At 38.3% G+C, this 22,166-nt stretch overlaps 1 protein-coding gene across 1 annotated transcript in view; it reads left to right on the forward strand.

Annotated features, from left to right (window-relative positions):
- The window catches only part of UVSSA (UV stimulated scaffold protein A), a 53,427-nt gene that overhangs the window by 25,766 nt on the left and 5,495 nt on the right, over positions 1-22,166 (forward strand). The window contains exons 8-12 of the mRNA XM_032686324.1: positions 9,740-9,917; positions 10,896-11,048; positions 15,933-16,116; positions 16,955-17,066; positions 21,791-21,974. Of these exons, the coding sequence (XP_032542215.1) occupies positions 9,740-9,917; positions 10,896-11,048; positions 15,933-16,116; positions 16,955-17,066; positions 21,791-21,974 (811 nt within the window). The remainder of the gene's footprint in view (positions 1-9,739; positions 9,918-10,895; positions 11,049-15,932; positions 16,117-16,954; positions 17,067-21,790; positions 21,975-22,166) is intronic.

A 22,166-nucleotide genomic window follows, 5' to 3' on the forward strand; every position in this document is an offset into this window, starting at 1 on the left:
GTCATGCCAAATTAGCATTACCAGACTTTTAACGACCTCCCATTTGTATAATCCTTATTTACACTTGCACCTGATGTCTGCAAAAGACAAGAGCCCAGTGCTCCTGTGGGACCCCAGGGCCACTTTAGATACACTGGGTTGCTAAAGAGGAATATTGGGCTGAGAGAGAAACAACACTGAAAATAATTTTCTTAAGGTTGGTCTTGTTCTCGGTACTGATGTTGCTGATTTCTGTTGCCCTTGTATGGCTGGTATTGCTAAGCCCTGGAAAATCAAGGACATTTAAAGGAAAGCTTTAGGGATCTCCACTGGAGATTTTCCACATTCCAGCCTTTGCTGGTCAGATGGAAGTTGCATTGGCATAAAACCTTAAAGGTGGATGAGGTAAGGATGGAACTGTGCAGCTCCTGATGTCGTTCTTATGCCACTGACAGAATTTGGTGCTAATGCCAGGATAAGAGATTCCTTCCTGCACCCACCTCAGTTGATAGTTCTTGTTTGTGTCCCAGTACAACCATTCATGAACTTACTTATGCAATAATGCTCTGAGGACAGGGAAGTGCTATTGCTCTTTTACAAGTGGTGACACAAGGAAGCCATCTGACTTGGGAATATTAGCATGGAAGCAGTCTGTTGGTTATCAAGTTTCATCCTTATCCAAAATTCTGTGAGGAATGACTGTACAGTCAAGAACACAAACCATTATTTCAACTGTGATTAAAGAGATTATTTCTCTTCTATTTGAGCCTTAAGCCAGAATGTTTTTAGGTCCCTAAGAGCTATTTCAGTCGTTCATGTTGCATCTTAAAGACTGCTTGAGACTTCTTTCATATTGGGATCAAAGCTGCAGTTGTAAAATCCCAAGGGTTAGTTCTGTCCATTTCAGAAATTCTTCCCTCGTCACAGAGTGATGTGCTTTTGTGGGTTAGATGTCCCCACACTGCCTTTCCTAATCTGATGGTGTTTGAGTCATACTTTTCTCTGTGTTGTTAATATGAAAAGTCATAGCAACATGAGAAACGAGACTTATACCCCAGTTGAACCAATAAGGTGTACACACCTACTGTTTCCTTAGTAGAGAAGTCATCACCTGGTTCTTTACATAGAATTGGGAGTGCTTTGGACCACAGAAGCTATTCATTCTATTGTAGCTCTCACTGAGCATTTTAGAGACATAAACAAACTTGCTGTGGCAACCATTCATTTAGGATGTGGGGGTTTATAGCTTTTGCATCTTCTCAGAACATGAAAAAGCCTGTATTAGAAATGACAATACAATACTGTGTAGACTAATGTGTGATTGAATTTTTTGATTTGAAGCAGTAAAAGTCATGCATTTTGGGGCATTTATTCAGAAAATGTACTTGTTTATTAGGACTAGGTATACTCTGATCTGTAGCTAAGCAGCAGATTTGCATGCATATTGTTTTTAAAAATTTTATTCTCTTGACGGGCATCTATCAAGACATGCAGGGGACACGTTGATTAGAACAAAACAGCCTCAGAAATGTGGAACATCATAGAATCATCATCACAAACTAAAAAAAAAAAAAAACAAAAGAAAATTAATTACTAACTGTTTGGCATCTGGTTCTTTTATTCCCTCCAGAAAAGTTTTCCTAAATGCTTTTAAATGTCTTTGTTTGTGTGGTCAAGTACAAATGTTCCATCTGTGTCACACTGAGAACAAGGGCACTGAATTTGAAGCTGGACATGTCATCTAACACACACAGGTATTGCTGTGAGCTGCACTGTGCTCACTCTTTCTTAGCTCTATTTTTCTCCATTTTTGATGTAGGAATTAGGAAAACAGTGGGTTTAGTTACTGAGTACAGCAGTAATTTGATCTTTTATCCTATATCTACATGTTTTTTCTCACATTAAAAAAAAAAGAGGTTTTTCTGGTTTATATAACAGATTTAAAGCTACATTTGGCAAAAAAACACATATACAAGGGCTGATAAAGCAAAACAGATCTCCCCTATTCTGGCCTCTGAAGAAATGATAACTTTAACACTGGTCTTTTTTCTTTCATGGAAGCATCTAACGGATTTAGTTGAAACAGAGCTAATATCTCTTGATTTTACAGTTATGTTTTCCTCTATTCTACTGTGGGCATTTTAGTTATTTTTAATAGTACACATGAAAATCTTCTGGAAATCACAGGGAAAAAGCACAAATCCTAAGTGTTGATTTTTACATCCCTGACTACATTATGTAGGCATCTCTGACATACTCAGTGGAAGACCTGTTTTCAGTGCTTATTGATTTTTTAGGGAAATACTTTGTTTAGTTTTCTGTTATTAGGATTGCCCAGTGGTAGGCACATTTTAAAAACTTTCTAAAATTCATTTTTTAATAGCTTTTAGAATGGGAGGGAATCTAAGCTTCCTCAGGAGAGAGGCTGATTATCATGGCAGTGATCGTGAAGTAGATTTGACTCAAGGGTGACTCAGTGCAAATAAGAGAAGCCAAGTGTGGGGTCAGTACAGCAGCTTGTGTTGCTGACAGGAACCTGTATTTCATACATAAGGTAAGGTGGTTTATTTGGGGTGAGGTGTAAGTCTGAAGAGCAGTCTGGCCAATGGCTTTCATCAGCTATTGGCCATAAAAATGTTTCTCACCATGATTAACCAAATGATGGTGCCTTCCTTAGCTGTAAAGAAAACAGATGTTTTTTATGACATTATTATTTGGGAATGAACTTGCTGGGGTTTTACTGGCTGAATCATTAAACAGACAAACACGTTCTACCTAAATGGAAGTTATAAAAATTATACTTAAGCTTTTTCCTTGCTTACTGCAGTGATTTCTCAGTTTGTCTGGGTCTTGCTCTAAATGTCTAATAGCTTTTCAGTCAGGTTTGATTTGTCTGGTCTCCATACCTCAGGAGCTTCCTGAGGGAATTATTCCTGCATGTGAAGAACGTGGAGAATGGTTTTACATGGAGAAACAGCTCAGTGGAGACCACAGCAAAACCAAACCTGCAGACTTCAGAAAGGGTGAAGCATTCTCACTGAGTTCTCAGGAACACTCCTCTGTTCTCAGGAGCCCAATTTGAGACTTAGAATTACACTGTCTAGGCTAAATAAGGGTATTACCTGATTTCTTTAAGGGGAAAAAGCAAATCATATTTCCCAGGGGAAAGGACAGGTGGAAGTACCTGTTTATCTTTCACTGCCCTTTGAAATTTGGGCTTTTTTTCCCTAAATTGGGAAAATGCAAGTAACACACAGTTGTGTTTCTCTCCCTAGACAATAGTCTAGTATTTAGAATAAGATTTCTATTAATGTTATTATGAATCAAAAAAAAAAAATTGGACATAGTTGTTACATGATGTAGATCAAATGTGCTGTGTGGTCTCAATTTTTCTTAGCATATACAACATTAGAAGTATATTAGAAGTATTTAATTATAAGTTTACAAGTGAGACTGCCTCATTATACTAGTGTATTCTGAATATGTCTGTTTATGGACAGACACAAGTTCTATATGGAATCATAGGATCATCATGAGATTGGAAAAGACCTCCAGAATCAACAAGTCCAATGTTTGACCGAGTACCACCATGCCTGCTGAAGCATATCACAAAGTGCCACATCTACTTATTTTTTGGACACTTCCAGGGATGGTGATTCCACCACTTCTCTGGGGAACCTGTTCCAGTGCTTAACCACTGTTTCAGTGAAGAAATATTTCCTAATATTCAGCCTGAACCTCCCTTGGTGCAATTTGAGGCCTATAGAGGCCTAGCTATATTTAGGACAATAAATGAGTAAAATGCATTGTGATACAGTGTTTGAAATGAAGATAACTTTTCATATTTATGAAAAAACACTTCAAACGAAATACTTCTACATCCATGTAGAAGTATTGACTGTATATATTTCTTCTGATCCATCCTAATCCGCTGATCATGCAAACTTTCCTTACTCTCAGGTGAGGTCCTTCTATGTAAATAAGGTTCCCAGAAAATCTAACAGGACATGGGATATACTTGAGTTCTTCTAAAGTTCTTGGAAACTAATAGTTACTGCACAAGATGTTTATATAGTTTTGAGTGGTTTGTGACAGTAGAATGCCTCAGAGGAACTATACAATGGCCAGGGCCTGCAAAATGATAAGCAAGAAGTTTAAGACATCAGGGTCTAAGGTGTAGAAAGCATTTAGTATAAACTCTGCATCTTTGTTTTTTTTCTGGTTCTTAACTATGATTGTAAAACAGTAATAAATAGGTTTAATTAATGAGAGGTAACACTATAACAGATTAATATATTCTGTAATTCCAATAGGCCAAAGAAAGTATTTATGTAATGTTAATGAACTCCTCTCGTTAACTAACACAGTTATCTTTTTTTCTTTAATTTTAATTTCCAAAGAGGAATTCCAATATTTTACTTACATGCAAATGAGCAGAGCTGCATGCGAAGGCAACAAGGATATCTTTTTTTGGTTTTTTTACAATCTTTGCTTGTAAAGACCCCTTGAAAACTTTTAAAAGTAGTGTAATTTATACAGAAATATTAAAATGTGCAGTTGTCCATGCGATAAGTTGCTCTGAGTGCACACACAGCTGATGTGCTCTGTGAGAATATTTGCTAAAGCCACCTCTGTCATTTCAGCATCCTCTGGTCTGCAAGTCCATATGAAGGAAGCTTTGCAAAGTCCTGTTCACTTAGGACTAAAGCTTATTATGCTTCTGAGTAAAATACAGGCAGGCATTTTCATTGTGAGCACAATAGAGTAAGTGGGGAAATATTGTACCTGAACTGCTGGATTTTTCTGACAATCTTGGAGAGTGTTCGTGCTAATATAAATCAAATACTCTTGGCTTGACTAAGATTCAACAAATGGGAAACAGAAATTATTAAATTTTTTTCAGGAAAGTTGAAGTCCATAATACCTGTTTATATTCCATCTCCGTTTTTTCAATTAAACTTGAGTGAATCTGAAGTAGATTTCGTCTAAATCCACACAACTGAGGAAACCTGTGCTTGCTCTTTCTCTGAATTTTCACTGAGGGGCTTTTATCTCCCCCTAATCCCACCATTTCTGTCAGGACATAATCTCTTTCTCAAATTTACATTTTAATTACAAGGCCAGCTGAACTAGCTAAAATCAATAATGTCAGCATTCAGCAGCCTAACTTCAGCTGAAACCCCAGCCTCTCTCTTTCCTTCTATCGATCTGTCTTGTGAACATGGTCTACTTTATTGCTTCAGGCAAATAGGTGCCATTTGGTCAATTTAAACAAAAAAGGGGATTTAAACATTTTTATGATTCTTTCTCAGAGCTGCTATTGGAACAGTTTGAACCCAGGTACTGTAGTTGTGTTAAATAAACCACACAGAGCAGCAGAATTCTTAATATGAATTTTACTTTAAAAACTGTACTTAATCTATATCTTAAAACCAAAACAAAGCATCCCCACCCTGACATTGGACACCATTCAGCTGGGGCTGTCTGCATGGTGACTCGTCTTTATCTTGTTTGCAAAAACTAATTTCATGCACAAATATTTTTTTAAAACTCCACAGTGGAGGTGGTATTACTGATGTTGTAGTGTATTTACCTTTAGCTATTTTTCTGTTAATGGTTTAAAATAAGAAATCAATGAGAAAATATTTTGCTCTTGTAACTCTTAAGAATTCCTATATTGATCTTTTGGATGTGATTTTATCTATCTAAATGTCACATTGTCCATTTATCTCTCTTGCCTTTTCTGTGTGTTGCTGACTGCTTGTCACTGCTGTTCCCCTCCTCCTCCCCAGCAAAATCAGTGTAGTGAACAAGCAATCATGTTTTCTGTAAACAGCATAGGAAACAAATGGAAAAAAAAATAGGGGTTTCTGAGATCTTTATTGCATATGCACTTTTAATACACATGCACGTTTTTCTCTGAAGATGAAAGAAAAGGTGCTATCTTCTGACACAAGCTTGCTATCTTCTGACTTTTTACTATTTGTAAATAGTACACATGCTTTAAACAATGCTTTTCAGAAAGTCTCCTTTTAAAAAAAAGGATAAAAAGAAATTTAAAATTCTAAATACAGTCTAAGCAATTCTATGTTGCAGATACAGTCTATGACATATTCTTCTCAGTTAACCTTGTTCATGCCAAAGGACCTGTTTGTTTCTGTCATAAAAGGAAGTTCACTTTTCCAAATACTGATGATACTTAAGTATGGTTATAACCCTCTTCTGGGTTAATTCTGTTTCACTTTGATACAAAGCACCTGAGAGGGGCTTTTTCCCTTTCCAACCTATGACAAGAGCTGAGAAGGAGCCCTGTCCTGCCCCCTTTTTAAAGGCATAAATTCAAAATTCCTGCCTTATTATTTCACTGAAGTACTGTTTTAAAAGAACATTTTTGTGGAGGCACCATTATTCCTTTTGAAGAACAAGTCTGCAGCCTAATAAGTGTAATAAGATAATTTCTTTTGCTATTTAGCCTAGATATTTCTCTACTTAGATCCATCCTATTATATTTAATTATCATTTCCCTTATTCCTGGTTCTTCTGCTAATTTTCGATACATTTTCCAATGCACAGATCAGTCCTTTAAATTACTTTTTAATGATGTTCTTTAAAGCCTTGTTGACTGTGGAGAGGAAGTTGGATAACACAATGAGTGTGGTGTGTTCACAGCTTTCACAGGAGTGTGTGGTGCGGGCAGGAGTGAGTAAGGGAGTATTAGTGTCAGGGGTGCTCAGCAGCATCACCAGCCAACAGCAGGGTGGGCTGTGGCTGCCTACAGCTGGGAGGCAGAGTCTAACCTCCACTCTGAGGGCATAAAAATTAGAAAGAGGTGATCCCTCTTTGTATCACGGTTCATGCTAACTTCAGTTCCCAGGAACCACTGGACAGCTTGAGCAGCACTGTCTTTGCAGATGCACTGCCTTAGGAATGCAGCTTTGGTTTTGGGGTGTTTTCCAGAGAGCACAACAAGAAGTTGGGGAAAAGCTGTGTTTGACACTGGCTTCAGACTGCAGTGAATGTCCTTCTGTCCCCTCTGCAATCCTTCCTGCCTGTGAATGTTCGGACTGTTGGGTACTTACTGAAATCTTTCTGGGACAGCTGCCAGACTGGTGCTACTGAAATACCCACTCTCAGGTGTGTGTTCACTCCTGGGAGGTATCTACATGATACTCCAGTAGCCTTTTTTTAGGAGAGATGGGATGCATCAGCCTGCCAGAGCTGGCTCTGGTCTCTCTATGGAGATGGAAAAATACTATCACACCCACATTGCATCTTGTATACTTACTTCAGCCATCTTTCTCTGTGTCATGCACTGGGTAAGCAGAAGGAATGTATTGAGCTGTCATGGGAGAGAAAGTAGAAAACAGAGAAGTCTCTGTGAGAGCTTGTTAACTGCTGTTGGCTAGTAGTCTCATCCTCTTTCCTTCTCCAGATCCTATTTCCTTCCCTCATTGTTTTGAAGGAGACAGGTAAGTCATCTGCTGCCATGGTCATTACTGCTCTTGCCCTTAAAACATTTCCCTTCATTGTTACCAGTAGAAGCCATACTAGAGACCTGGGATCTCAGATGGTGTTAGAAGAGTCCTCATCCTTGAGAGTATTCAGGGGTGACCTCTTTTTTATGAGATAGTTGTGTTCAGAAAATCTAGGAATGATACCATTTGCTATATGCAACAAAATTTAAAGGCACAAAAGCCAGATTCAAATGGATGTTTGCTTTTGTTTCTCCTCTCCTTCTGAAAGGCTCCAGCTCTCTGAATTTTGAATTAGGATTGTCAGCTCTCTCTGGGGAGAGTATGTCCAGGAACTTGGTAAAACAGAAGGCTGACAGGGCATCCTTCTCAGTGCCTTGAGCTTGGAGCTTTGGAAAACAAAGATGAGATGTCATTCCCTGCACAAGGACTCAGTTCCTGATCTTGGTACTTGGAAAATGTAGACCCATATGTATCCAGGGGGTGGATCTTGATGGTTGATGCCTCAACACCTTGACCTGTGACTTGAGTCAGCAGTGCCATGGCTAAAGGGAATGAGTGGTGCAAAGGAATCAAGGTCAGAATGAATTACTGGAACACTTTAAAAGGTGGAAAGAGGAGTCAGGGTAAATTTTTCTAATTTTGTTTGTGAAAAATGTGTTTTTCTCTGAAATGAAAATATTTTGTGTACCAAAGCCACCTGCCACTATGGGTCTTGCAATTTCCCACTCAAGGGCAGGTCTTAGACATCACATTAGCTTTTCCTTTTCTACTTGATGTCTTGTGATACATTTAACGACTAGCAAAACAAGAATACTTCTGGATGCAGCTTCAGGACTGGCTATAATTGGGCAAGAGACTAAAAGTTGACATATAATGGCTAAAATATGTTAGTTAAACTTTGGTTGCTTTTCGTAAGAAGGCTGAGATAATTTGCTAAAAACTTTAGTTTTGTGAAACCATGACCACCTTGTATTAATTTAGAGTTTGTTTTCTTTTTTTTTTTTGAGGGATGAGACCTTGCATTTCAATAAATTATTTTATAAGAAGGCTTTCTGAGGAGACAAATACAGTCTGTTACATTAGTGTGAGGGATCTCGTCTTTCCAGTTTCAACTGTCATTGGCTGAAAAGTTCTTGTTTCCACTCCTGGCTTATAGAACTGCTTCTCTAGCTCAGCAGGTAGAGGCAAGAGCTGTCTAACTGCTCGGCCTATCTAATTGTATCCTTACAGCCCATGCTGACTCTCTAATCTGGCTGTATAAAGTAATTAAGTTGCCCCACAGTAATTAAGCTGCTGGTGCTGAACATCAGTGCCTGGTGCTGCCCTGCAGAGAGGCTTGTTCCTCAGGTGTAGCTCAGGCCTTTACTGTCTCTGGAGCACACTCTGGGTGGGGGGTACTTGCTGCTTCTGCCAGCACTTGGATGTTTCCTCTTGGCAAATTGTGTGGTTTAGTATCTGTGAAAGAAGAATGTTCTCTGGATAATTCCGTTTATATTTAGGAATTGAAACTCAACTCAGTGGTGCTGCTCCTTAACAAATCAGGAAGAAGAAGAGGCTGTTTTGTTTTACATGCTCGATATGGTAACTGAGATTCATCAAAGAGCAGGGGTGTGCCTCACACGTGCTTTGTTTTTTCATTGGATGTGCTTCCCAGCCAGCTGTTCTGGGTGATGATGGTTCCCCTTCTTATCGGTCCTGTGTTGCAGTGAATCCCCATCCAGATGTGGCTTCTCCTTGCCAGGATGGAACAGTTTCAGCAGGATTTTTTGCTGAGACACCACAAAGAATTAATCTTAGCAGACAGGAGGATATGGATGTGTGGCTTTTTTTTTTTGCTTTCTCCTACTCTTAGATGTCTTTTGGGGCTCTAGGTGTTAAACAGTAGTGCCAGTAGTTCCTTTCTTCTATTTTACCTTAATATAACCCTTAGTACAGAAATGATGTACAAGCAAGCAGTTGTGACACTGGAAACTTATATACAAAAAGCAGTATTGCAGTTTGGGCAAACATGTACTGTAAAATCCTTCTCTCCAAGGTGAACGAAGTAACATCATTCTTTGTTGTCACATCATGTCATACAAATTTAAAAGTTGGTTTGCTGTAGTTACTCAGTATATATCTGTTCCAAAATGAGAAAAATTTCACAGGCAGAAATATCACAGAGTGGGATTGATGTCCAACGCAAACTGAAAGCTGTAAGACATGTAATCAGCACCCTGGGCTGCTTGGTCCTGCTGTGGGGGTGGGAGAAGTGAGTCACTCCTAAACACCAATTTTTTTTGCAGGGCTAGAACCCCAGGCACCTCCAAAAGCTCTGGTGGGGAAGGTGTCAGCAGGACCAGCTCCACTGAGCTCCCGCGCGCAGCCGAAAGGGAACGAAGATGAACTTGATCCAACCTGTGCAGCTGCCACACTGAAACTTATTAGAGACAAACTGCCAAAGTTACCACCTCCTCACACCAGGTTAGCTTCGTTTTAATTCTTGGAGAATCCTCTCGCTCTTGTGTTCATTAGTCACGACAGCACACAGAAAAGCATTCATGAACTAAGCAGGCTGCTAAGGCTGTCTTGGTTTCAGTTTGAAGTTACATTCATTGCTTAATATTTGGGATTTTGCTGATGTTTACACCAGGATCTTAAGGAATCTTTTACTTCCTGATTAATTTACTTTTATTTGGTGTAAATGGCCTTTATGAAAATATACTGTTCCCTTCTTTGCTAACAAAAAATCATAGCTCTATTTATTCAGGCGGTTTTTTGTTTGCAGCCAAACAGAACATATCCTAATACTAAATTAGCAACTAGTTTCAACCATCTCTTGGTTCCCCAATAACTTTAGCTGTCAGTGCTATCTGGAGGTGTGTTACAGTTGTTCATATTTGTTGTCAATCCTGTTCAAATTTTGGTAGACCTCCAGTCTTGCTTAGCATTTATCTGGGATTTGAGATAAAACTGGGAGTCACCTACTTAATGGCGTGTTCCTGGAAAGGCACTTCTGCATTGGCCAGGAAAGCACCCAAAACCTAGCAAACTGGAATGTAATCTTGCTTCATTAGAACTCCAGAGTTTGGAGTATTCAGGTGTACCTTATGATTTTTAATCTTTAAAAACTGAGTGTATTGGTATGGTGACTAAGACTGTGAAGCTCTGTCAGTAAGAGTAATGAATTCTGTAGTGGTATTGCATGGTGAGTATATTGCAAGGTGGAATTTTGTCAACAAAAGAAAGACTTTGCAATCTGTGTCACTGCCATGCAAACATGGGCATGAATTTACCATAGTAAGTTCTTTATAAAAATGATTTCCAGTACCACATCTGTAGCTCCTACCTAGATCTAAGGTAATAATAGTGTTGGTCATCTGAAAAATCTAATGAAAACAAAGAAAAAGTTGTTGTGATCATTGCTGTTTTCTGTGTTGACTTTTCATCAATTTTCTCCAGTAAATCTGCAACTCCTGAGGCAGCAGCCTTGGAAGATCCTGATGGTAAGAGAAGAAAACTAGAGGAAGAAAGAGCTAAAGCTCCCCTCATGCCTTTCGGATTAGATCTTCACTACTGGGGAGAGGATCAGCCAAGTGCTGGGAAGATTCTCAAGTAATGCTCTTTTTCTTTTAAGACAAATTAAACAAATAAATAGATTTACTTGTACTCAGAGGTCATGCAGTGGGGTGACTGCTATTTCTTTTGATAATTACTTTTCTCCTTTCCCTTGTGTTGTAGGACCCATAAACAAAGTCAGAAATTCTACCTCTAAATGTTATTTGTTTTGAGAAGTTGTGATACTAATTAAATATCCTTTGATGCTTCAAAGCACACTTTTTTTCTGCTTTTTTCATGTGTGCAGCATGGAATCAGTTACTCCAATTTAAGTTGGCACCTCATTATGCAAAGTGCTCTGCCCAAGTGCATGATAGACATTCCCTCAGCTGGAGACTGCTGTCTAAATAAGTAGCAGGCAAGGCAGGAGAAAGGCTGGGGAGGTGTCATGGGTATTTTTCCTGACTTTACAGAATGGTAGCTGAGGAAATTGATATGCTTATTCAGTGTCACAAGAAAAAGGTGGCAGTTACAGGATTTGAATTTGGATCTTTCACTTGCCATTCTTGTCTGGGAAGGTTTTGTGTTTCACGAGTCAGTGCTGACTTAGGGAAAGCTTGAGCAGTGCTGGGGAGAAGAGCTGGTAGGTATCCATCAGAACTTGTTTCTAGGAGTCAGTTATAAATCCCTTTTAGTATTTTTAAATGCAAGTTGGGATGCAATGTCTTCCCTTTATGTATAAGTTTCCTTTAAGTCCACCAGAACTTTACTAGCAGTATGTACCATACCTGGCTTGAAAAAGTCAAAAATCATTGACTGGCTGGGTTGCAAATCAAGCTCTTATGTTCTTAGCAGTATCACTGTGACTTTGTTTTCTTACCAAAACAAATTGAGAAAACCAACCCATGATCACAGAGTTAAGACAGTGTTGGCAGAGCAGAACAAAGGGAAAGCTTTGCTCCTGTACCAGATTGCATAAAATGCTGAGTATCCTTTAAATTACTGAAAACTGGTGCACTTGGATAGATAACAGTGCTCTGCCACAGTCACTCCAAGCTTTGGATTCCATCTCATGTGGTGTAGGCTCTTCAAAACCTGTAAAATGGTTAAGATTTTCAGCAGGGCTTTAAGAAGCATTTGTCTGTGATAATGCCAAAAAGGAAGTAAGGCCTTATTTTACGTTGCAGATGAGTTACTCAAGTCATAAGTGAAATCAGAAGCATATTTCACTGCCTGTCTGTTTTGTGCTGTACTGTTTTATTTTTATGCTTCCCAATAAAATAGAGGGCACACTTCTGAACCTTATAGTCTATAACTACAGATATGCCAATCTAACTAAGGATAATTTAAGTAACTCTGCACACACAATACCATTGACCCCGGGTATAAAATATATTTATTGAGAAATTAAGGTAGTTATTGGCCAACTCCTTTACCTTTTCTATATGCACATATACTGGCTCTATAAGATGCTTAGGGAAAAAAAGCAAATTGGAAAACAGACAACACATATGGGATGTGTATGGAATTTGAATTTTTTAAATTTGAAGAGGAAAAGTCTTTCCACTTCACTTCCTTAGTAGTATACTTACTTAGTCATAGCATTTACAATAAATTAAGATTTTGATAGTGAGAATGTAGCTACTAGGAAGACGATTTTCTAAAGAAGTTTTGTTTAGCTGGTAAGTGGTGATGCATCACCTTCTCTAGAAAGTGACAGTAACCGTGAGCTCGACAAAAGTTTGGGCTGAACAATTTTCCCTACTTCTGCCTTCACTCACACAACTCATTAAACTAGTTTAAGAACTCTTAAAATGAGTTTATGAAACTGTAGTAGTACTTTATATTTCTTTTTTTGGGGGGGGGTAGTATATACAGCACAGTGCTGTATTGTGTAAAGTCTGCTGTCAGCAGACTGTTTTGGATAGCATGGACCTTCTAAACTCATCTACCCTCCTCCTTGAATTAAATCAGCTTACTCTTGGGAGCAGAGTAGGATAGTTGATGCAGCACTGACTCTGGCTAGGCTGTTTGAATTAGCCCATTTTGCACTTGCTTCAGGATCTCTGTAAGTGTCTGGTTTTAGAGGTTACATCTATTCAATTTTTTTATAAGTTTCCCATCATTTTAGGACTTAAGATGTTCATAAATTTGGTGAAAGAATGCAACATTTCTCCAGTAGCTTGTCTTTCTTTTAGATTTTTGTTAACCATTATTTGTCTTGTATTCCTCCTCATGTATTAAAGCCTCTATTATTTGTCTGGATTAGGAACATTCTGTAAGTGTGAGGTGTTGATCTTTTTTATCTTTTAGTTGATTATCTGTTCCCCTTCTGATTCATCTTACAAATGTTTTACTTGTCACACACATAATTTTTTCAAACAAGCAGCTACCCTTTTAAAATGTTGCTTAACTCACCACAAGAAATCAGAAAACTTTGGGAATTACCACTGCTTTTTTCTTCTCTCACCTGCTTATAAGTCATGTTGGGAGAAAGTAAGTTATATGCTTGTAGGAAACAATAGTATTTATTAATATCTGTGTAGGAATTAGGCTATTTTAAGTCCAGTCCCCAAATACTGATCAATGATACATAGAGTAAAACATAATTTTAATGTTTTTTTACATTTGTTGGATGCATATTTAAGGGAAGTGAGACAGAATAATTATTAAATAGAACTGTTTCCTGATTGGAAAGGTTGGCATGCACAACTGTTAAATGCTTCTTCATTCTCATGTAACTGTAATTTGATAATTTAGAGGGGGAAGGGAGTTCAGACTACCAGAGGACACTAGAATTTTACAAAGAGTTTCTGCAAGACTACCATGCACATAAAAATCCTCCATGGTGTCTTTTTAGCAATGCTGTCCCCTCTGTGTGGCTGCAGAGTTAGTAACACAGAGCTAGCAGTCAGTCTTGTTTTCAGCATTGCATTAAACTAAGCAAATAATAAATTTATTTCATTCTTCTGTTCATTGTCTTGCCATATAATTCCTGAAGCTAAAATACTGTGCCATTCGAATGTTGGACTAAAGTCATACTGATATATTAGAAAGACTCTTAGGGTTTGGGGGTTTTTTGTGTATGCTATAGTTTGTAGAAATCTGTGTAATTGAAAACTTTTTGTATAACCAGAAATTGTGGAAACATATTATTATGTTTAATGCTAAACTAGGGTCCTCTGGAACTCTTTTACCTTTATCTCCTAACCTACCAGAAGGAAGTTATTTGTACTTTATACAGGTTAGTATTTATCTGGAACTAACGAGGTGCATTCAATGAAGAACTTACTGGATAGAATCAGTCTGTTTAATAAGGATTCTACTTGTTGAACGTTTTTCTGATGACTTGGCAAATCATAAAGATACTTCAAAATTCGCTTAATCCCTTTTTTAACCTAGTTCTAATCTCTTTACATAGTTTTAAATGATCAGCTGTTGCAGTAAAACCAGCACCTGTACATGTCGTAGGTTGCTAAGGTCAGGTATTTTCCTCTTCTTTTTTTTTTTCCCCCTTGTCATCTGCTGAAAACTTGCTTAGATAAAATTCATCAAAACTCTTCAGGCCCTCTAAAGTAAGTCTTTCAATTGCTGGCTTATGTGCTTTGCTGAATTGAGATTGGTGTGACTAGTGAAGCCAGTGATCACGGATGTATGGCTCTGTGGTCCACAGAAGGCAAAGTCTCAGAAGTAGGAATGACATCCAAGGATATGAATGATTGAGAGGAATTGGATGTGGATAGAGAAAATCCTCTCAAATAAGTCTGGAACTGATTGGGTGGAAGAGCTGTATAGAAGAAAGGGATTGTAAAGTGTCCTTTGTGAAGTTTATGTCCTTATTGAGACATTTATCATTTGGTATCTCCATTTTGCTTGTAATAAGCAGCAGACATGGAAGCTGGAATTTTTTTTTTCTTAGTTTAGCTGTACTTTTTTCCTCTTCAGATTCATATTTCCTTAAATTTTGGGTGAGATTATTGTTGTTTAACATCAGATATCTTAAAATTAGATACCTAAACTTAAGCTGGTCACCCTAATTTCTTTTCATGATTAGGAGAAAGAAGCATTTACCATCAGAGAGACAGTCATTGCCTTCTAAGATTAGCATCTAAAATGAGTCAGGTAATTGCCCTCTGCGCTTGTCTGTTTCTCATTACAGACTATTGGCAGCTTAGGGTGGCTAAAATGTAATTATATGAATGCTGTTGAGAAAATTTGGAAATACTACATCACTCAAGGGTCCTCGCTGCCCTTCCCTCCCACTCTCTATGTCCACTGACATGGCACTGATCTTCTCTGTATGTTTGCCTATATGTGTCTGTAAATATAGGTGAGGTGCCTAATTTTAAAACAGATTTTCAATGGATAACTGAATTTCCTAGGAGAACACCTGCTAATTTCTCAGACTTACAGGCACTGTAAAGGAGAACCTGGAGGAAAGACTCTGTATAAAGCTCAGCTGCTTGTTTGCTCTTTCCCTTGATCTCAGTGTATTGCAGTGTATACTCTGATTTCAGCTCCTGCTTCTCTGCTGCTGCAGGAGTACAGTTAAGATCAAGCTGCTTCCTCCTTGATCTGTCTTGTGTTTAATCATAGAAGTATTTTGTTATGAAGAATGTTAACTACAGAATTACAAAGTTGTTCACTGAATCTGATATCGGATAACTGACTCTAGATGTCTGATCATGAACTAAAGCCAAGTACTTGTAATAGCTTAGCAGGTTAAACAGGAAATCAATACTAGAGAGACTTTGGTGATATTTTGAAAGCATCTTCGTAATATAGGAGTCATAAGAAAGACTAGTAGAGTCATAGAGGTTTTTTAAATTCACTAATAAAGCTTCCCTTCCTTTCACATGTGAGTTCAGCACAGGTTAATACTGGCATCTTTATGCGCTTTCTTACATCTTTGTGGGTAATTTTCATCTGTTGTTTTCCCAGATTTACATCTGAGCATCGGTTTTGGGCACCCAGTGAAGTAGAGGAAGAGGTGGAAAATAAAGAAATAACGGAAATGTTAAAAACCAGATATATAACATTCGCTGGCAAGTTTGAGCCAGTGAAACATAAGTGTCGGGCACCAATGCCCGATGGGAGTCTGTGTGAAAGGCAAGATCGGGTTAAGGTAGGCATCAAGTTACATAACTTCCAAGATCTGTGCTATCTGAAGGAGATCTCCCTAAAACATACACATAAAAGTTTATTTCACGTTGTAAATATAGCTCAGGGGAGTGGAAGAACTCTGTGTGTCTGGAGAAGTTCATTGTTAATATTTGCTTCATGTGGGAAACAGCCTTTTGGTAAAGAAGCTGTAAACATTTAAAGAACTCTTAAATGTTTTTGGCATTCATTATAGGTTATTTGTATTTTGTTTATTACTGTGATATGAGAGTACCTGGCAGTAAGGCAGAAATAGGTATTTTTTTGCTGAAAATTTTTCCTCATTTAGGGGCGTATTTGATATTAACTGGTTTTAGAAACTTACGTGTTTGAGGGGCAAAGAAATTTTATTTACAGATTGAGTTTTATGAAAGCTAAATTCTACACAGCCTCAAAATTATGAGTTTTGTTGAGCAGAACTAGTTTGCTTAAATACTTCTAGTATCCCTGTTTTTCCTGTATTATCTGAGATTGAAGGATCTGAATGCACGGAAATAATTTAATGGGATTAGCATAAACGATGCAGCATTGGTACCCTAGTTCCAGACTTAACAGAATGTGCTACCTGGTCTCTTGAAAAGGGATATTTGTATCAAACAGATCTAATTTCTTTAAGATTCTGAACATATAAAACACATGATGTTTATGGGATTCTAATGTTTTCTAAAGGAGACTGGGAATCAAGTGCAGTTTTGTTGCTCAATTCCAGTGTCCAGCTTTAAGTTGTGTTGAATAAAATGTAAGCATTTTCTTTTAATTCAGAAGTTTCATGGTTTTTGGTTTTTTCCTTTTTCTTTCTCAAGTGCCCTTTCCATGGAAAGATAATTCCTCGGGATGACTCTGGGATTCCTGTGAACGCAGAGGACAGAGCCAGAGAAGAAAAGATGAGGTTTGAGAAGCAAGCAGCCCAGCCAGGTCTGTGTCAGCATAGCATCTTAAAAAAAATTAAAATTAAAAAAAGTATTAGGCAGAGGTGGGAGATACCTGTTACCTCTTTCACTCCTAACCACATTCTCCCATTTACATTCCAGGTGATTTTAGTTTGCAGCTCATTTGCTCATATGATGAACATGGATACATGTGTACACGGAATAAGGTTAACATTGCATTTGTACTTTATTTCCAGTAGTTACTGTAATGTTCCCAACACTGCTCAGACAGAGGAGTTATAGCCTTTGTCTTAAAGGAACATGTTTATCAAGAATGATTAAACCTTTTGCCTGGGAGATGCTTGACAGTAACTGTTCCATGCTTCTGAAAAGAAGTCCTCTAATGTTGCTGGTATCTAGCAGTGGTGATTTATGCAATATGATGATGATATTGTTGGGATCGTTGTGTTCCCACGAATACTGGGAGAGGATATGTTTTGTCACAATGTGAGAACTTGTTTTTCATATATCTGTTCATATCTCTCATAGTCTATATTTCCCATATCTACTGACTTACTACTTGTGTTTTAGAAGGAGAATTTTTGGCCTTGTTATGCTGTGCGTCTGAGCAGCATTGCTACAAAATCCTCTGAGCTAGAGAAGTGCTCACCTTGGGCTTTACTTTATTGGCATAATAACTAATCTGCAAGTTCTGGTAGGGATGTTTGTGATGGGTTTGAGGAAGGCAGCAAGCAGAGCTGTGCTGTCTAATTGTTTACATGTTACTGTGCAACACTCTGGATTTTGATTTTAACCAATTGTGGATGGGCAACAAAATGAATGGCCTTCTCCTTGCATCTTGGCTGCGGCTTTCAGGTGTAAAGGGGAAGGCTCATCCTTCCCCAAGGTTATTATTTGAGCATTTTTAGGCAGAGTGCAGCTCTGGACTGCTAGGTAAGGAGTGCAGGGAATGAGAAGAACAGCAGGCAATGAGTACCTGGGCAGGAGGACTTCTAGGGGGAATAAGAGACTTCGTTGCAATAGTACAACTAAACCTCATTAATGATAGACAGAAGATACCTGGGGGACTGCAACGAGGAAGACACTGGAAGTTGATAGACTGCAAAGGAAGACAGGAGAGAGGGATCTGTCCAGCAAAGACATAGTGTGTAATTGGAGGGGACAGATTTGTTTTCAAAGCTTTTCTTTAATCTTCCTTCTTCCAGCAGGACTTACTTTTCTCTGTTTTAAACTATTTATTCTAGGTAAGTATTTTGCATTCTAATTAAACTCACCCATGGGCATAAGTATTATGATTTCTTACAGAATACTCCCTTGAAGGAGTTAGTTCTCACTTAAGGTCTGACTGACTCAGTGTTTCAGAGTTAGACATATTATTAATGAAGCTACTGAACCTTCAATAAAACCTCTTCTGATCTGTATTCAGAAAGGTCCATGTTGAATTAATGTGCATTTAAACACACAACTGACCCACCCAGTGTCCTTTAGTACTGGTTTGGCCATCTTTGAGTGACTGTGCTTGGCCATTAGAGCACCATACCAGTGCAGCAGTTACTGAACACCACCTGGTATTTGCAGGTGTCAAAGTGCTACTTTTCCAGGTGGTTTCCATCCCTGTCCAGGTGGAGTAAGTGTTTTAAACTGGCATCCAGCCAACAGCATGGACACTGTTGGACTGTCACAGTGAAAGGGCAGGAATGTGGATGTTGTGTTGAAAAGGAAAGTTCCCAGCTTGGTTATGATGAACTAAAACTAGCAAGTTAAACTAGTAGGTGTACTTGAAATCTTGAACTAGAAACTAATACTCTGGTATAAAAATCACTTGCACTGAAAAATATTGATTCTTTTTTTCTCTGTGAAATTGCCATTGCTTGAGGCTAGACACAGTATTTATTTTTATTACAGTGTCAGCTCGGTGTTGTTAGAGGCTTCTCACCTCTGGCCCACAAGGATGTGTATGTTAGTCCCAAACCAGTGTTGGCATTGCATTATTGAGTGTGGTTGTTAAGCTGAGGTGTCACACAAAGGTCCATCCCATCTGGCTGGGGAAATACTGCACAAGCTGTGGCACTTAATTTACTGGACAAAACCTTCCAGGTTTCTAAAGCCATACGTATACCAGATGTCATTAAATACTTTTATCCACTGCTTTTTGTTGCTTTCTTTATTTCCTGTGCCTCGCTGATTTTATATTTGCTTTATAATATTTTCATCAACCTTTGAAAATGGTTTTTTGTTTGTTCGAGGCTTGCGGTTTAGAGGGGTGTGTTTGGTTGGTTTGCACTGATGTTTGGATTTTGGGGGTTTTTTTTGTTAGAAAGATCTTGGAGCAAGTCTGAGCAGTGTTGCTATGGAAAATATGCAAGTGGAAACCCACCGTACAGGGAGTGCTTTGGTCTTATGATTGACAACAACATTTAATAATGATGACAGTTTGAAAAGTGTTGAAAAAAAAAAATTTGGGGATCAACTGTGGGGTTAAATTGCACCAAAATTCTTCCTGTATCTCCTTCCTGCTGGATGGTAGGTTTATTTTTATCTTTATGTGATTAAAAGGGGGAAACAGTTATATAAAAGTAATACAGTTTGTGTGATAATGACTATGTTTTGACAACACTGTCATTGTTGTTATGGAGTATTTTTTTATCTTAGTATAAAATTTTAAGCTCTAGCTAATGTCCACAAAATGGTGCTTTGGGCTCTCCAGTCCTGAAACAGTGAATCAGGTGGGATTACGCTGACCCGCTAATCTGCGGCGTTCATCCTTTTCCAATAGTTCGCACACAGGAGCAAATTAAGTGCCTATTTTTTGTGTCAACCCTGAAGAGTATCTGGTTTTTCAGCCCTTAGTGACTTGTTAACAAACAGGTATCAGGACAGGCTGGTGCAGGCAGGCCGCTGGCCACTCAGATGTGAAATAGCATCTCTTTACTAACTACAGTATTGATTCCCGCCTACCCTTGCAAACTGTGTAATTTTCTTTTCCCTGCTGCTAAACTCAGTAACAATGTATGAAGAGCTTTAGGGGCCCATCAATGCTCAAAAAGCCTGCTCTTCCCTGGCATTCTATTGATTTTTCTCAAAAGCTTTTAAATTGCTCCTTCATTTTACTCAAATGCTCATTTCATCTCTACTGGATGCCGGCATTTTTTCGTTGTGTTTAAACAATTGCTCCATTCATGGGGTTCCTAAACTGTGACGCCTTCTTATTACTGGGAGATAAACTGTTTAGACAGTTTTCCTTAATCTTGGATTAATCGTTCCTGTATCTGAATTGTGCTGTTCTGTATTCCTTCACTTCAAAAAAAAAAAAAAGTCTGTGAGGTCTTATGATCTATCAAGTTTATGTGTTCCATTTTCTCCCTTTTTACCTCTTCTGCTCAGCTCTTGAACAGCTTCGTTTTCCTCCTGCTTTTTGGTGTGTTGGATTTTAATCAGTCCTTGCTTTCATGTATGATAGTAGGTTAAATCTAACTTTTCCTTGGAAAATTGCTCTGGTATTCCTTAACACCGTGTTCTTAAGTGAGAACATTGCCTCTGACCTTCCTGAAATGTTGTTGCTGGTATTTGTCACACTCAGTGACCATGTTGGTGTATAAAAGAAATTGTATAGTCCTTTAGGACTGTTTATTTTTCTATATCTACAAAGATGTTAAGTAAGAGTAGTAGACTTTTTGTCTTACAATTTCTGAAGGCTGAAAAACATGCAGGAAACTGTGATGAATGACTGACAAGTCCTGTTGTTAAAATACAGATTATGCTGAGTTTGGAGCAGGTTCTCTTTGAAGTGGTACTTCCTACATTTTTTTTCAACCTCAAAATCTTTACAATTCAATGCAATTTTCCTGAATTTCCCCCTTGCAGATGTCCATCCTGCAGCCAAATTTTTATTTTGTACTCTGTTACCTTGTTCTGATACACAAGACTCTACACTGAAGGTGAAAGACCACGGCTTCCTCAAAGAGTTTCCAGTCTAAATTGTTCATGCTTTTTCCTGTGGTGGCATCTAGGATCAGAATCCATTTACAGTGTATGGCTGGATCCTGAAGCATTAAGGTTTTGATAAAACTGTAAAACAGGTTTTTGATTAGATAAATTAACTTGTGCCATTGTCAAGAGAAGAAACTTGATTTAGATAATTAAACTGAGGAAATGTGGGATGCTTAGAAAGTAGTATCTTTTTTAGACGTAAAATGGGGCTCATGGAAAGAGGGTTGTTTTGTCCTATTCAAGAATTTTATTCCAGTTCATGTTTTAAAGCAAATATTATTAATGCAAAAAAGTCACAATATTGTCACCCCTACTCTGCTCAAAAGTTGACATATTTAATTTTTTTTAGGTTTATTTTTAGGCTTATTCAGAATTTACTTCTGGAGATAAGTTCCTCAGCTACGTTACTGGCATTTTCAATTTCTAAATAATAATCACTCTGTTTATGTCACCTCTCCTACATGGAATATTTTCCTTGGAATTTTGCTGCTATACAACTGCTAAAACTTGACTGAAGTTTTCCTACAGAACAGTTTAACCCACAGCAGCCAATAACAGATACTCATCCCAGACTGGCAGGGCTTTTTCATCAAGATCTGTCATTTTGGCCAACTTCTTTATCCTTCCCTTCCCTTGTGTGTGCAACTTAGAGCACAGTGACTCTGCCCTCGCCCAGTGGTGACAAGAACCTCTTCCTTAGGAACTGCAAATCCTCCCTGGGTTTGGAGTTTCAAAGTCCATACTTTGTCTTTTAAACAGAGTGGAGGGATCCAGAATTCATGAGAGAAGTTGAAGCTGCTACAGGACTGGATCTTGGTTCCTCTAAAAATAATGGGAAAGGGCAGAAGAAGCAAGGGAAGAAGAAAAAATATCCGAATCTGACAGACCTGAAGCAGCAGGCGAACACTTCTCGTTCCCGGCTTGAGAAGAAAGTCTTCAATAAGTAAGATGCTCATGTTCTCTCAAGCCCATTAAATTACTGTTTCTGTTTGTTTCAACAGTATTTTCTGTTTCTCCATTAACATGCACTTACTAAACAGCTTTCTTGGCTGACTGCAGAGCAGGAATGTCTTCCATGTATCTGAAGGATTAAGAATAGCAGGTACTGATGACTAAGAGAGAAACCATTTCTTTG

The sequence above is a fragment of the Chiroxiphia lanceolata genome, chromosome 4 (assembly GCF_009829145.1).
Source record: "Chiroxiphia lanceolata isolate bChiLan1 chromosome 4, bChiLan1.pri, whole genome shotgun sequence".
In the NCBI taxonomy this organism is placed as follows: Eukaryota; Metazoa; Chordata; class Aves; order Passeriformes; family Pipridae; genus Chiroxiphia; species Chiroxiphia lanceolata.